Below are 15,140 nucleotides of genomic sequence, written 5' to 3'. Positions count from 1 at the left end.
CTGGCCGGCTACGGACCTATGTTCCGAGCTATGTTAGTCAATTTCAAACTACTTATGTTGGTAATTTCGTTTGCGTTATATTGCGTCAATTTACGACACAACTACACAATAAATTGCATGCGAGTCTATTAGCTTTTTTTGTTACCTTGATCTGTCTTTTCAAAGGAGATATGAAAATTGGTTAACTATATTGCTACTGTCGCCATATCGAACTACTTAACAGTTACATGTATTTGAATAGTTACATACATACACTTGTCTAATGTTCTTGATATATGTCCTAACGTTTAAATCTCCGATATTACCTGTTCCAGACACCTAATTATATCTTACAAATGTATATAATCTGATATGTTTAAAATATGTTTTGTGAGTGAATCATTTTACTTTATTATCCTTTTTACAGGTACACTTTAAAATAGTTAAATAGATCAGAATATTCAATGCAGTTGACCCTAGTACATAAACTGTTTAGCAACTATTTAAAGCTGTCTATTGTATTGTAAATTTTGTCATCTAATAAAAAAAAAATTAAGTGGCTTATTTTGCATATACCCTGATACCCAAAAATCAATAAACATCTTACTATTAAATGATATTACAGATTGAATAACTACAACGTGTTGCTTATACATTAACAATATGGGATTGCAGTGATCGTTTCATTTACAACGGTGTGAATTTACTACAATTAGACTGTTAAATGTATAATACTGCTAGTGATAGGATAAGTTTAAATTTCTACCTTTAGTTAAACAAAAATTCATTATTGAACCGTAAACTAAAGGTTATTCTATTTCCGTATATGTCCGGGATTTAAATAACCTTGTCATAACAACTTGCAAACAAAACAAATCAAAATGGCTCAGGCTGCTTCTAAAACGTGTGAGATATGTGTTTCTGGACCTGGACATAATTACTGTGAACAGTGTAACCAGTTGTTTTGTGATGGATGTAAAATATCTCATTTACGGACGAATATGAGCAAAAGCCATACATTTCTAAGTGGTCCAAATATCAACCCGGAAGTTAAACTATATTGTAAAGAACATGATGAAAACTTCATATATTATTGCATGGAATGTAATACACCAATATGTAAAATATGTGTGATTAAAAAACACAAATCACATGATTTTGCAGAAATCAGGGAATCAACTGAAGGGATCAAAGCTGAGGTCAAAATGGCGATTGAAATGAAGATGAAAAACCTGCAGTCAAAGATAGCAGATATTGACCAAGGGTCAAATCAATATCAAGCTGATGTACAGAAAGTTATCCAGTCCATTAGAGAAGAAGGCAAAAGATTAAAAGAAATGATTGATCAGAAAGTCGAGGGTCTTATAAATACGGTAAAAGAGAAAGACACAAGGAATGTTCAAACCTTACAGTCTGTTAGAAATGAGTTAAAAGCAGCGTTGGATAAGGCAAAGGAGCAGCAGAAGTTTTATCAAGACACCCAGGGTATAAAAGATACTTCAAAATTGTTACAAAAGCTAAAACAAATGAAATCACAAATCGATCAAATACAAGAAATACAGATTCCTATTATGCCATCAGTCAAATATGCCATAAAGACAGTAGCAGAGGGGGAAATAGGGAAACTGTTCGGGGAACTAACATTTGGGTAAGTTTGTTCTTATATATTGATTCTATGAAGTGCTTTGAAAACTCTAATTGTGTTTTTCTCTTTTTTTCATATGAACTTTGGTATATGAGCAGTCTCGTTTCGACTGGGTTGAATAATTATGGCATCTTCCGCTTCGTGTTTCAATTATATAATGTATTTGTATCTCAGGTAATCAAAGTTCTCCAGATTTAATAGAATATGCGATAATGTAATGCCTATATATACACTGTTATTCAACATTGTCAGTCGTGTTCTCTAATCATTGATTAAAATAACCAGAATTTCACGAGTTATAAAACAAGCAAATCTATGCGTTCACTTTATAGAACCCTAAACATATGTTCACTGTTTCAATTGGAATTCAGTATGATTCAAAATACTCCAAGTACACATTTGAATTTTAATATCTACTTATAAAAATTGGAAAACAGGTTTATACTTTAAATAATAAAAATTCAGTAGCCCTTTCACAAAAAGTCTTAAGCGTAAAACTAATCTTACGAGAAAAATATTATGTTGAATTTTTAAGGAATGTTAAACACCATAAAGGACCTTTTATAAACTAATGATATAGCGAATTTAAGAAAAGATTGAATAATCTTAAGACAAAAGCTTTGAAGTGAAATAAATTTAAAGGAAACTGTAAATCCGATTTATCAAATGATGTTTCAGGATCCTTCTCAATCCTATTGTACCGTAACATAAACATCTCAACTGATTTTCTTTGATTTTTGACGAAGACCTATTCAATATTTCACTCCGTAAACGCTTAATTATGTGTTTAAGTTTCATTGAATAATTTGCCTTTCTAGCTGAAGTTTTATCTCAAGACTTTGCAACTCACACCAAGAGGTCAGCAATCAAAGAAAACTAAACGGTTTTCAATAAGGGACATAAATAAACCTACAGTTTTCAATTACAAAGTGTCAATACAAACTTTATATAACAATTATCATCAAAATCTTATCAAGTCAATCTTAAGAAAAAAAGTACTTTTAATGCAATTTGGGAACTAGTTTGCGTTGTTTTTGGGTTTTCTGAATAAATAATTCTGTTTGTTCATATTTTAATAGAAAAACACTGTTTATTTGATTTTATAATAATTTACAATTTTGACGCACATATAAGATGAGAATGAAATTGTAAATAAGATCATTGTTTTTTCTCAGAGAAATTGTCAAAAAAGAAGAAAACCCGAAACCTCAGAAGAACGTCAGGTTTGTATTTATAATAGACATTTAACAAAGTTGTTTCTATTGTTTCCGTTTTTAATGTTCGTTCATCTCTTCTGTGGATTGGCTTTTGCTGCAATAATAAAACCAAAATACAAAGGTTTGACATTGTGTTGCAGTGTTCTTCATCTCTATAATTATCTTTTGTTCAATTGGTTTTGATTCCACTTGAATCGATAAGTATGATATAAGGGTGGTACCTAACACTACAGGGAGACAACTCTGTAAAATCAGCTAAACGTTTAAATTACGTTGTATGGTCAAGAAAATATTTAGCTTCTCAGTGATCAAAATTATTGTTTTTAAACTGCTATATATCCATCCAGTATTTTTCTGAGAAAGTGATCGGTTCAAGTTTTTTTTAAATTTTTATATTTTTGTCAGAGGGTCAGGGTAAATATTTTGTCAAAATTTTATGAAAATAAAACGAGACAAATAAATTTAAGTCAAGGTATCACCTTAACAATACTCACGTATAATTTACTGGTTCTTTCTCTGGCAGACATGATATTATTGTATAACAAACCTAAGAACTAATCAGTTATTAAGCAGTACCGTAAATTGCTTTAAATAAACCCATCATAGATACCAGGATTAAAATTTTATATTTACGCCAGACGCGCGTTTCGTCTAAAAATGGCTCGAATAAAAAAAAAATAAAAAGGCCAAATAAAATTGATTCTCTTTTTGCACATACTCAATTAATTTTAGCGAGGTTGGTTTCAGAATATACATATGGTTTACTTTTGATTAATAAGACTAATAGGTTGCACGACATACATTAGAAATGTGAATATGTGTAATTCGTTCAGTTAGCTTTCCAAAATATTATACCTTAACATTGTAAAGTATTCATGATAAAGATTTGTCAAGAAAAGAGATCAACACTTTTGAAAGATTGCCTAACTGTGGCGCAGAATATGAATATGAATAAATAAAGATAACAGTAGTATACCGCTGTTCAAAACTCACAAATCCATAGACACAAAACAGAATAAGGATAACAAACTAAAACTGAGGGAAACGCATTAAATATAAGAGGAGAACAACGACACAACATTAAAATGTAACACACACAAAAACGGACTAAGCATTAGACAGAATCATATGAGAATAACAATTATAACATCAAAACTAAATACATGAATTTGGGATAGATAAGTACCGTGACACGTCTTATAGTAATGTGAATTCACACTCAAAAATAAGAGAAAACAAACGACACAACGGGAACACAACGTTAAAATGTAACACACACAGAAACGAACTATAATATAAGAATGGCCATATTTCTGACTTGGTAAAGGACATTTTTAAAGAAAAAAATGGTAGGTTGAACCTGGTTTTGTGGCATGTCAAAACCTCCCTCTTTTATGGCCATGTGAAATATAACATTAAAATGACAACACAGGATTACAGGACTACAATATAAATACACAGGAGACCACAATTTACAAAGAAACACACGAATAATAGCTTACAAAAGGAAACAAGTTTAAAATTTTAATACGCCAGAAGTGCATTTTGTCCGCACAAGACTTACTAGTGACGCCCAGATACAAAACTTTGAAAGCCAAAACAAGTAAAAAGTTGAACAGCATCAAGGACCAAAAGTTCAAAAAAATTGTGCCAAACGGCCAGGGTTTTCTGTTAGATACCAGAACATCCCTATTATTTATCTATGAGAGTACAATAAAAGAGCAAAATTAAAGGTGAATAATCAAAATAGAAGTTACAATAAAATATTTATACAAGATCAAATGCTATGAAAGTGAGACATCTCCCTTGAAAATATATAAATATGATATGTTTTATAGTGTAACACCAACAGCTAAACAATACAGATACAGATGCTTAGGATGCAAGTAAGTGTTATGTTATGTAGTTTTCTTTTGGAAGAGTACAAAAGACCAAGTATAAGTGCAAAGTTCATTATGAAATCAGATATGCAAATTTGAAAGACATAGATATGTAAAGCACGAAGCAAGTTTTTCCCTTCTCATAACATTTCATTTTATGTTTAAGATATTATAATACAATAAATGAAACAGATCTGTGTCAATCAATATATAACCTTTATTGTCAATACCATACACATTGATTCAACTTTCCTGAATGATATAACAAAACGCGCGTATGGTATATACAGATGATAACATGGCATATTCTATTTTAGACCCTTTATCAGTCATAGGTCCAAATATTATATCTTTGAGTATTTATGATAAAACTCATGTCTACTTCTCATTGTTAATTAGTTATTTATCGTCAGACTCTGACCTTTACCTATTTTAAGTGATATGATATATTCGGGAATATGTATTCTTCGCTTATGTATTTACTGTTAAATTCTAATTCGTCAACTCAAACGAACATCACTTATTAATCAAATCAACACAAACTCTAACATGGGAAACGCCACTTGCAGAGACAAGCGCACATTTTATTATAAATATGAGTATAATATTGTGGAAAGTTCGTAAAAATACACAGGTATTAAGCAGCTTGTACTTGTTTCCCAAAACTAGTGGCCTACAAACCTGAAAATAAATAATATAATTAACAATATTTTTTATTTGGCGAAATGCTACTGTACACTTTGACTTCAATGGCTCGAATGACTTTAAACCATCTGAGTTCACTCGTGATTGAACTCAATATCCCAATTGAACAGACATTACTATAATTGATCAAACACGTGTCAACTATAAACAAACAACATTTTAACATGTTCGATTTTGTACAACTTTGATAAATAAACATAAAAGACTATTCCTGAGTAAACAAATATTCCACCATGATAAAGAGGACACAATAGTTAATTCAACAATGTAGAGCCGTAGACCTTTTTTTAAACTTTTGGAAAAAAAAAGCATTGTGATAATAGCAAACATCATTAATATGTTAAGCCCTGTTTATGTTAATACTGAACCTCAAATATGTAAGACATAAAATATAAATGTCCTCATTCAGTAACTAAGTCAGTGGTTGTATTATCAGTCTATGGAGAAGCGAATCGATAAAAGCTTTTCTTATATCAACGAGCGATATTGTCTTATATCAACGAGTTGCATTGGGGGAAATTTCAGACGAATGTTAGCATTTGTACGAAGAAAGGCAGATTTCTCGGTATAAAGTAATGACTCTTTTCTTAACATATATATCAACAATGTATGAATGCGATACTTTTCTTATATAACTACAATAGTTTTCTAAAAAAAAAAATGAACCAAATGACACGTCACAATGCATGTCAAGAAAACGCAAATATAATTCACAAACTTAGTTCATGACTTTTGAAAACGGCTGGATCCACCCTTGAGGTCACACTGCTAAAGCCTATCTACATTGGTAATATCGAAATAGACAAAAAATATCATTACTTAAAAGAAAAGAAAACATTCATTCAAACAATCCAATCCCATTCAGCTCCAAAAAACAAGGAATTTTTAAATGGTAAATTAAATATTCCAAACAAATCAAAATGTACAAATGTTGATGTCCCGAACTTTGAAGATACCAACTGAGTAGCCTCAGACTATTAATTCAACGACTTCAGATACAACGAAAATCAAATATCTTGTCAAACAGAAAATGTGTGTATTATTAACATAGAAAAAAATATTGACAAGGTAAACAGTTCTTTTTGGATATCAAAGACTTTTCTCGTTTAGTAAATCGATATCTCTATGAACATAATCAGCTCGCCGCATGTACGCTCTTTTACAGCGTGATGGCCGTGAGGGCATTCCGATGTATTGTTGCCACAGAGATTTGACTTTCGTGTTTGACTAGTAACCGATTGTATAAATACGCGAATATAACAAAATAACAATCCGTATCTATTCTATATTTATAAATTTAGATCGTTCAGTGCTGTTTATTCGGTAATTTTATTGACGTAATCGTTCTTGTACCATCATAACTGTCGTTCCTTTTAAAGCTTTAGACGTGTGCTAGTTCATATTGCACTTTACAAAAAAAAATTCAGCACCCAAATGACGTTTTTGGAGGACTGGAAAGCAGTTATTCATAAGGGGTAATGTTAAAGATTTATAGATATAAGAAGACGGTGCATGAGTTCGAATGAGAAAATTTTTCGTCAAAGTAAGAATTTGTTTCAAGTAAACCATTATAGATCGAGGTAGGGCATTAAACACGGAGCCTTGGCTCACAGCGAACACCACGCTATATAAGAACAAAATACTAGTGTTAAACCATTCAAACAGGAAAACCAACGGTCTAATGTGATTTTCCGAATCAATTTGAACGAGGACAATACTGTATGGTTCATCAAGTGGTCACAAGTTAGTTTCATTGTTATCAATAAAGAAAGTCGTCCATGCGTGCGTTGCGAACATATCAGATATATATATTATTTTGGTGCGTTTATTATAAAATTTGCTAAATGATATATATGTGAACAATAATTTTGATACTTAGCTATTTGATTACGGCATTGTTTATTAAACCGAAATGGTACTGGCATTTTCAAATTTCTAAAATGGTGGATTGAACCTGGTTTTATAGTGCTAAACCTCTCACGTGTATGACAGTCTCATCAAATACTGTCATATTTACAACGATGCGTGAATAAAACAGATATAATAGTTAAAATTGTCAAAATATAGATACATCAGTCAAATATTAATACTAATAAGTACCAATATTGATATAAGAAAATACCGCTATGATATGTTAAAAGTATCGCATTGATATAAGAAATAATAGCATTTGTATAGTTATACATTTGTATATTATATAAGAAAAACACAACATTTCAAATTTTACACGGACATTAACGTTTGCTTTAAACTAACTTCTGAATGTATATTTAGACTCAATAGTTGTTTGAACAATAAGTCTTAATTTTTCGTTGCCGAAAACAACATATCCGCATGGAATGTCTGCATACTAGTATTTACAATTGATATTAGACAATATCGCTATGTGATATAAGAAAAGATTTTATCGATTCGCTTCATCAATAGACTGATTATATTAAAATATATTAATCTATTAATATTATCTTTTCCCTACCTCGGGACTAATTACAGCTTATCAATTTAAATATCGGTACTTGTCTGTCGCAATTTATATGTCATGCTTGTATATGTTCCCATTTGAAGGTCATTATAAGTTAGAAAAGTGGAGGTGGCGATGTCCTAACACAAAAACGTTGAGACAGTGTTTAATGATATACATGTTTTACGATCCCGATCAGAAACGGGTTAACTGAGACGACTTGTTTTCGTCTCAATTTTCCTTATAAGCGCCATGCTATCGCAGTTTTCAGATCTTTGAATAGGAGAATAGATGTCTCAAATGCAATTTGAACTATAGTGACATACTTTACTGGGTATACATGGAGGGTAATACATGTATATCAGGAGAAGCATACCACGTCAACTATCCATACTGGAAGTAATGTGTTGATCTGCTTAGTCATTTCAATTTGTCTTCTTAATGACATTCCGAGAATGTATTTCAGTTTCAGTTATCTTAACCAAATATAATCATGTTGACCTTTTCTTTTGTTCTTTCCGATTGGTTTGCTTTAATTTGGATTATGGTGAATAAGTACACACATATCAATGTAAACGTTTAAATGCATAAAACGGAAACATTGAACCACATGGGGATTGTGTCTCCATCATTATAACTATGATGAATAGTTATGGTATTGACAAGCATAACACATCCTTTTATTTTATATGATGGTTCACGTTTACTTTTTTAAATTTTCTAGTCTCAATACAAAAAATAAACAAGTTTTGTTATTGCACATTACATTGAGGATTGTGTGCATAACAAGGATCTTTTTGGCAGACTAAAATGACATTAAAGACTGGTTCTTGATCTTTTTGTCATTATAAACTGCAAAAAAATATTTGGTGATTTCCACATGAGCTACTAGTAGTTGTTTCAATTCAAAATTTTATTTTAGTTATCTAATCTTATTATTTTTATAATATAAAAAAGAAGATAAGGTATGATTGCCAATGAGACAACTATCCACAAAAGACCAAAATGACACAAACATTAATAACTATAGGTCACCATACGGCCTTCAACAATGAGCAAAGCCCATACCGCATAGTCAGCCATAAAAGGCCCCGATAAGACAATATAAAACAATTCAAACGAGAAAACTAACGGCCTTAAGTTAAGAAGAAGGATGTATTATCTATAAGTTTAGAAGAAGGATGTATTATCCGAATGCTTTGTATTTTTAAATTATGTTACCTGTAACTCGGAAAATATAAATCGTATGATCACATCGGTGTGTATAAATAGCCATAGACAACACTTTTACAAAACACACATATGTGTGTCAATTATTTTGTCCTAGGTTCTTTGCTATGTGTTTTGATTTACAAATATAATTTTAACTCTAACTTGTGTACATTTCAGGACAGAAATAACTTCTGAGTAAGTACTCCTATTCAAATTTATTAACGAAAAGTATACTGAAAAATTTATATTGAATGAATACAAAAATGTGATATAATATAATGATAACAAATACTTTATCTAAAGAGCGTAAAATCAGTAGAAACATTACTAATCTCCCCAGATGCCCTCTGAATAACTTAAAATTTAACAATAATATAATATATACGTTGACAACTTTTTATGCAAACACTAATGACAAAAAACCCATACAGAATCGGTTAATTAACATATTTTGTAAATGTCAGATATACAAGACAAATATATATATTGATTTTTTAAAAAGTAGACAAACTTCATCTGATCATTTCATTTTTAGTTAAGATACAAGAAATTATAATTTCGTTTCTATCATTGTGATTTCTACCGGAATACTGTTCCAAAGAACTGTACCGGAATATTAAAATGTTGCTTTTTTTAAATTTGTTCTCGAACGTGGTATGAAAAGACAATGATTATCTGATGAACGCAAAGAATATCTTCCATTAACATTTTCATTTGTACACGAAAACATTATTACCAACAATACATACTAATATATTTGAGTATCTGACATAAACACAAATGTATTCATCATATCTTATAGTTGAAATAATGTTTATAAACACAACAGATCTGGAGTTAAAGGAGAATATGACCGACCGATCCTCAGTGGCGGGTGCAAACTTCAATACTTAGTTGAAAGGGGTGCCGCTGGGTTTCTGTTACCCCTACCTTTTATATAATTCAAATTTCAAAAAGTTATACCTTTTCATATACTGAGTAGGTAAAAATGTTACCATTTCCCATATTGTTTGGGTTTCGTTTGTTGTATAATATGACATTGGAAAACCAAAAATGTCAAAAGTCAAAAACAAATGGTTGATTAAACACGGCCATGAACACCACTAAAGATGACAGACGAAGTTATAGGAACTTTATTGACCTTATCATATATTTCTGATAGTTTTCCCAACTTATTCCCATATTATCAAGCTTGAAAAGGTGACCTTTTCCAGCCTATTATCTCTTATAGAAAGTGGACACCCCAGGGACTGATCATTGATCCAAGACATAGTTTATCATTTACTGTACCGTATATTGTAGTATTACGATCAAGTTTATTCCTACTTGATATATGTAAGTGGCATAAACTGTAGCATATTTATTTATTGGTGTTCTTTATGTTTTAATATTTCAAAATAGTGTGCAGTTTATTTTATAATTATATTGATTTTTTTCAGAAAATCACCTGATCTGTAAGTATAAGCATCATATCATTAAATAATTAATTTTACCTGATATAAGACAACTACTTAAACATTGAGTTCATTAATAAGACTTGTCACAGTCTGAAACCTTCACCTGCTTAATGTATAATGGGAAACTCTTCCCTGGTGTAAACGAACTGTGGTGCACCTAGATAAGAACGACATTTGTTGTATTTAATAAACGGTCTTCTAGAAATATTGGTAGTGAAGTCTTGTAAACAATGTTGCAAGAGGACACGATATAAAGTTGTTTCTAAGAACAAACCAATGACAATCTGTATACCATACAGAATCGGTTAATAAACATATTTTGTAAATGTCAGATATACAAGACAAATATATATATATTGATTTTTTTTTAAAGTAGACAAACTTCATCTGATAGTTACAATTTTAGATAAGAAACAAGAAATTATAATTTCGTTTCTATAATTTCCATTTCTACAGGAATACTGTTCCAAAGAACTGTACCGGAATCTCAAAATGTTGCTTTTTTTTTAATTTTTTCTCGAACGTGGTATGAAAAGACAATGATTATCTGATGAACGCAAAGAATATCTTCCATTAACATTTTCACTTGTACACGAAAACATTATTACCAACAGTATATACTAATACATTTGAGTATCTGACATAAACACAAATGTATTCATCATATCTTATAGTTGAAATAATGTTTATAAACACAACAGATCTGGAGTTAAAGGAGAATATGACCGACCGATCCTCAGTGGCGGGTGCAAACTTCAATACTTAGTTGAAAGGGGTGCCGCTTGGTTTCTGTTACCCCTACCTTTTATATAATTCAAATTTCAAAAAGTTATACCTTTTCATATACTGAGTAGGTAAAAATGTTACCTTTTTCCCATATTGTTTGGGTTTCGGTTGTTGTATAATGTGACATTGGAAAACCAAAAGTGTCAAGAGTCAAAAACAAATGGTTGATTAAACACAGCCATGAACACCACTAAAGATGACAGACGAAGTTATAGGAACTTTATTGACCTTATCATATATTTCTGATAGTTTTCCCAACTTATTCCCATATTATCAAGCTTGAAAAGGTGACCTTTTCCAGCCTATCATCTCTTATAGAAAGTGGACACCCCAGGGACTGATCATTGATCCAAGACATAGTTTGTCATTTACTGTACCGTATATTGTAGTATTACGATCAAGTGTATTCCTACTTGATATATGTAAGTGGCATAAACTGTAGCATATCCATTTATTTGTGTTCTTTATGTTTTAATATTTTACAATAGTGTGCAGTTTATTTTATAATTATATTGATTTTTTTTTCAGAAAATCACCTTATCAGTAAGTATAAGCATCATATCAATAAATAATTAATTTTACCTGATATAAGACAACTACTTAAACATTGAGTTCATTAATAAGACTTGTCACAGTCTGAAACCTTCACCTGCTTAATGCATTATGGGAAACTCTTCCCTAGTGTAGACGAACTGTGGTGCACCTAGATAAGAACGACATTTGTTGTATTTAATATACGGTCTACTAGAAATATTGGTAGTAACGTCTTGTAAACAATGTTGCAAGAGGACACGATATAAAGTTGTTTCTAAGAACAACCCAATGACAATCTGTATACCGTACTGTAGAATTTAGGTAGCTATCTTGGTGGTAAATTAACTATTTTACACATATTTTGGTTGAATACATGAATGAAAGAAAAGACAGTATGCAGCATGACAAAGACAGTGATTGGAATCGTAATCTTTGGTAAATGTGATTCTATTTAAACCAACATTTTAACAATTTTATTGGATTAAAATATCACTAAAAAGATTACAATCTATAGGAATCAACACTGAAAGAGGAAAAAATACCAGTTGTGAATTTTTATATGCTTGTAAAAGGATATGTATCAGTCAGTTTTTTTTTGTAGTTAGACACCAGTTTTATCATTTATATCTAATATACATGTATAGTCATTTTACAAAAGTATGAATTATTCTAAATGATAAGGATGCTCTTATCCTAGGCAGAAAATCCTATATTTGGCACAACTTTTTGAAAATCTTGGTCGTCAATGCTTTTCAACTTTGTAGCTTTTTTGGCTTTCGAACTTTTTTTATCAGCTAGAGCAACGCTGGTTGGTCTTTTGTAGACGAGACGTGGGAACAGTAGTATACCGCTGATATAAATTCCTAAATCGATAGAGAAAACACAAATCCGTGTAACAAACTAAAACTGAGGGAAACACATCAAATATAAGAGGAGAACTACAACACAACATTAAAATGTAACACACACAGAAACGAGGAGGTTTGGAAGGCCACAAAACCAGGTTCAACCTACCATTTTTTTCCTAAAAATGTCGTGAATCAAGTAAAAAAAATGGCCATTGTTATGTTATTTTTCGTTTCTGTGTGTGTTACATTTTAATGTTGTGTTGTAGTTCTCCTCTTATATTTGACGTTGTAGAAACGTTTAATATTAGTTACTTTTTAACGTTACTTTACTAACATTCTTAAAACGTTCGAATAATGTTCCTCATTTTTTTTGAAAAAATAATCTTTCCAAAAAAATAAGAAAAATAGCAAATTAATAGCAAAAAATGTAAGTAAGATCATGAAGATGTTTGCCGTCTTGCATGTTAATCAAACCTTTATTTTGTTTCAGAAAGTGAATGCTAATAGTTTTTAAAACTAAAAAACCGACACTGTATTAAGAACAAAATAACTGTTTATTCCTTAAACATATAGATTACTCGATTAAAAGTTAAAATTCATTATTCTCATTATTTATTAGAACTTTTTTCATTCAACTTTAATATGTGAAACATAATTAGCAATTATATACATAATGATATTTGATACAGCCATTATGTTAATCAAGCATATTCTGATAAGGTTGACCTGTAGAATGATGTTGACCAGATGTTAGACAAATTTCAAAGATAGTTGCTATGGTAATTAAGGTTATAGGAAATGTAAGTGTAATGGGATAGTCACTTTTGAGACTATTTCCTGTCGTGTATTTGTAAGAAAGCATAACAAAGATAACAAAGAAAACAAAAGAAAAAATCGCATCATCTAAAGAGAAAGAAACATGTAAGTAGATTGTTACTTTAACAATTCTGATATACCATGTATACGTATATGATTATGAATGACAAATAATACATGTTTTTTAACCACAAATAAAACTTATTTTATTTCTGAAATCTTTGTTAGATGTGAAGATTGCATTTATAACCCTTATCAATGAAAAAGTGTATTTTCGAATTTTCCTTGTTACATACTGTTTCAGAATGTTGTTAAAATATTTTTAGGTCATACAAATTTAAAAGAATTGGACAAAATGCACAATAAATTACTTTAAGTTAGTAACATAATAGCAATCCTTAATGCCACATCGGATTCGAAATTTGCAAATATATATGCAAAATTAAAATGTTAAATATTATAATACCGATAATGCTATTGTATTTAGATTTGACTTTGTATTTTTTTCACTAGAATTATTCATTTAGTTAGCACATTTTTCTACATGGTTCTGTTTCCTGTATCCATATCTACCCTCAATTTTCCTGCTAAACTTAGCTATCACAGTGAAGCCTAACAATCTAAATAGATGTTGGAAGATGTGGTATGAGTGCCTTATCCCTATGACATCGCCTTGTATAGTCTAGTTTTAAACAAGAGTCTTTTAGGATTTATTATATTCATAAGAAGTATACATTGAGTACTCATTTGTTCATTTCTTTATTACAGGGGCAGTGAAATAATTTTTATGAAGATTTGCTACACTGGATAAGAATTAAACAAAAGACGGATTCAGAAAAAGTGCCAAATGAAAGTGTAGCAGAAAACAAAAGGAACACTCTTGTGAATACAACCTATGTTAGATTACAAAACTAGGAAATAACGGTATAAACCTAATGAATTGAAATTACAGAACTAGGAAGTAAGTGTATGAACATGATGAAGTGAATTACAAAACTAGGAAATAATTGTATGAACCGAATGAAGTGAAATTACAGAACTAGGAAATAACTGATGTCAGAAGTGAATTACAGAACTAGTAAATATATGTATGAACCTGATGAAGTGAATTACATTTACAGAAATGAAACATCATGGATATACTTTATAATTTTCATTCTAGATCTGATGTTGCAACGTGTAGATACATAAAATTAAACTTTTAAGAATTTTCTCCTTGTCTAGATAAAATAAATTATGTATTGGTATTCATATCTTTGTATTCATTATTTAAGAAAAATAGGTAACATGGATGTGTTGATTTAATTCATTCAAATATGGGTACAATTCCTGGCGAGAAAGATTAATTGATTGTTATTTGCTAAAACGTCCAGTGGCAAAATGTTCATGCATGTTCAGGAAGATGGAGAGAAAAACAACGTTGAGCCAATGAATGTAGATACGTTGGGCCATTGTTGTGCCAACATACAAAGGTGGTCTGGGACTAGGCTAAATTTGGGTTCCAGATTGATAACAAATGATTATATTTAGGTTCCAGATTGGTTACACAAGGTTCTATAAAGGTTTCTGATTGGTTACACAAGGTTCTATTAAGTTTCCA

At 30.6% G+C, this 15,140-nt stretch overlaps 1 protein-coding gene and 1 long non-coding RNA gene across 2 annotated transcripts; both read left to right on the top strand.

Annotated features, from left to right (window-relative positions):
* Positions 1-815: 815 nt before the first annotated feature.
* On the top strand, positions 816-11,889 carry LOC134698056 (E3 ubiquitin-protein ligase TRIM71-like). The gene is made up of 6 exons (XM_063560345.1): positions 816-1,627; positions 2,800-2,847; positions 4,680-4,727; positions 9,277-9,294; positions 10,539-10,553; positions 11,871-11,889. The coding sequence occupies exons 1-6, from the start codon at positions 861-863 to the stop codon at positions 11,887-11,889; spliced, it is 915 nt and encodes a 304-aa protein (XP_063416415.1). The 5' UTR covers positions 816-860.
* Positions 11,890-13,593: 1,704 nt separating this feature from the next.
* On the top strand, positions 13,594-14,791 carry LOC134695766 (uncharacterized). Its single transcript, XR_010102843.1, has 2 exons — positions 13,594-13,645; positions 14,309-14,791. It is a non-coding gene; the product is annotated as an uncharacterized LOC134695766 (long non-coding RNA).
* Positions 14,792-15,140: the final 349 nt, after the last annotated feature.

Source organism: Mytilus trossulus, chromosome 14, assembly GCF_036588685.1.
Source record: "Mytilus trossulus isolate FHL-02 chromosome 14, PNRI_Mtr1.1.1.hap1, whole genome shotgun sequence".
Classification (NCBI taxonomy): domain Eukaryota; kingdom Metazoa; phylum Mollusca; class Bivalvia; order Mytilida; family Mytilidae; genus Mytilus; species Mytilus trossulus.
This window is presented reverse-complemented; position numbering and strand designations above follow the sequence as displayed.

Bases quoted from the DNA above. Each gene is read 5' to 3' on its own strand.
- LOC134698056 (XM_063560345.1), top strand. From the start codon at position 861: ATGGCTCAGGCTGCTTCTAAAACGTGTGAGATATGTGTTTCTGGACCT. The intron at 1,628-2,799 runs GTAAGTTTGTTC...GTTTTTTCTCAG, and splicing joins TTCGGGGAACTAACATTTGG to AGAAATTGTCAAAAAAGAAG. The intron at 2,848-4,679 runs GTTTGTATTTAT...TATGTTTTATAG, and splicing joins AAACCTCAGAAGAACGTCAG to TGTAACACCAACAGCTAAAC.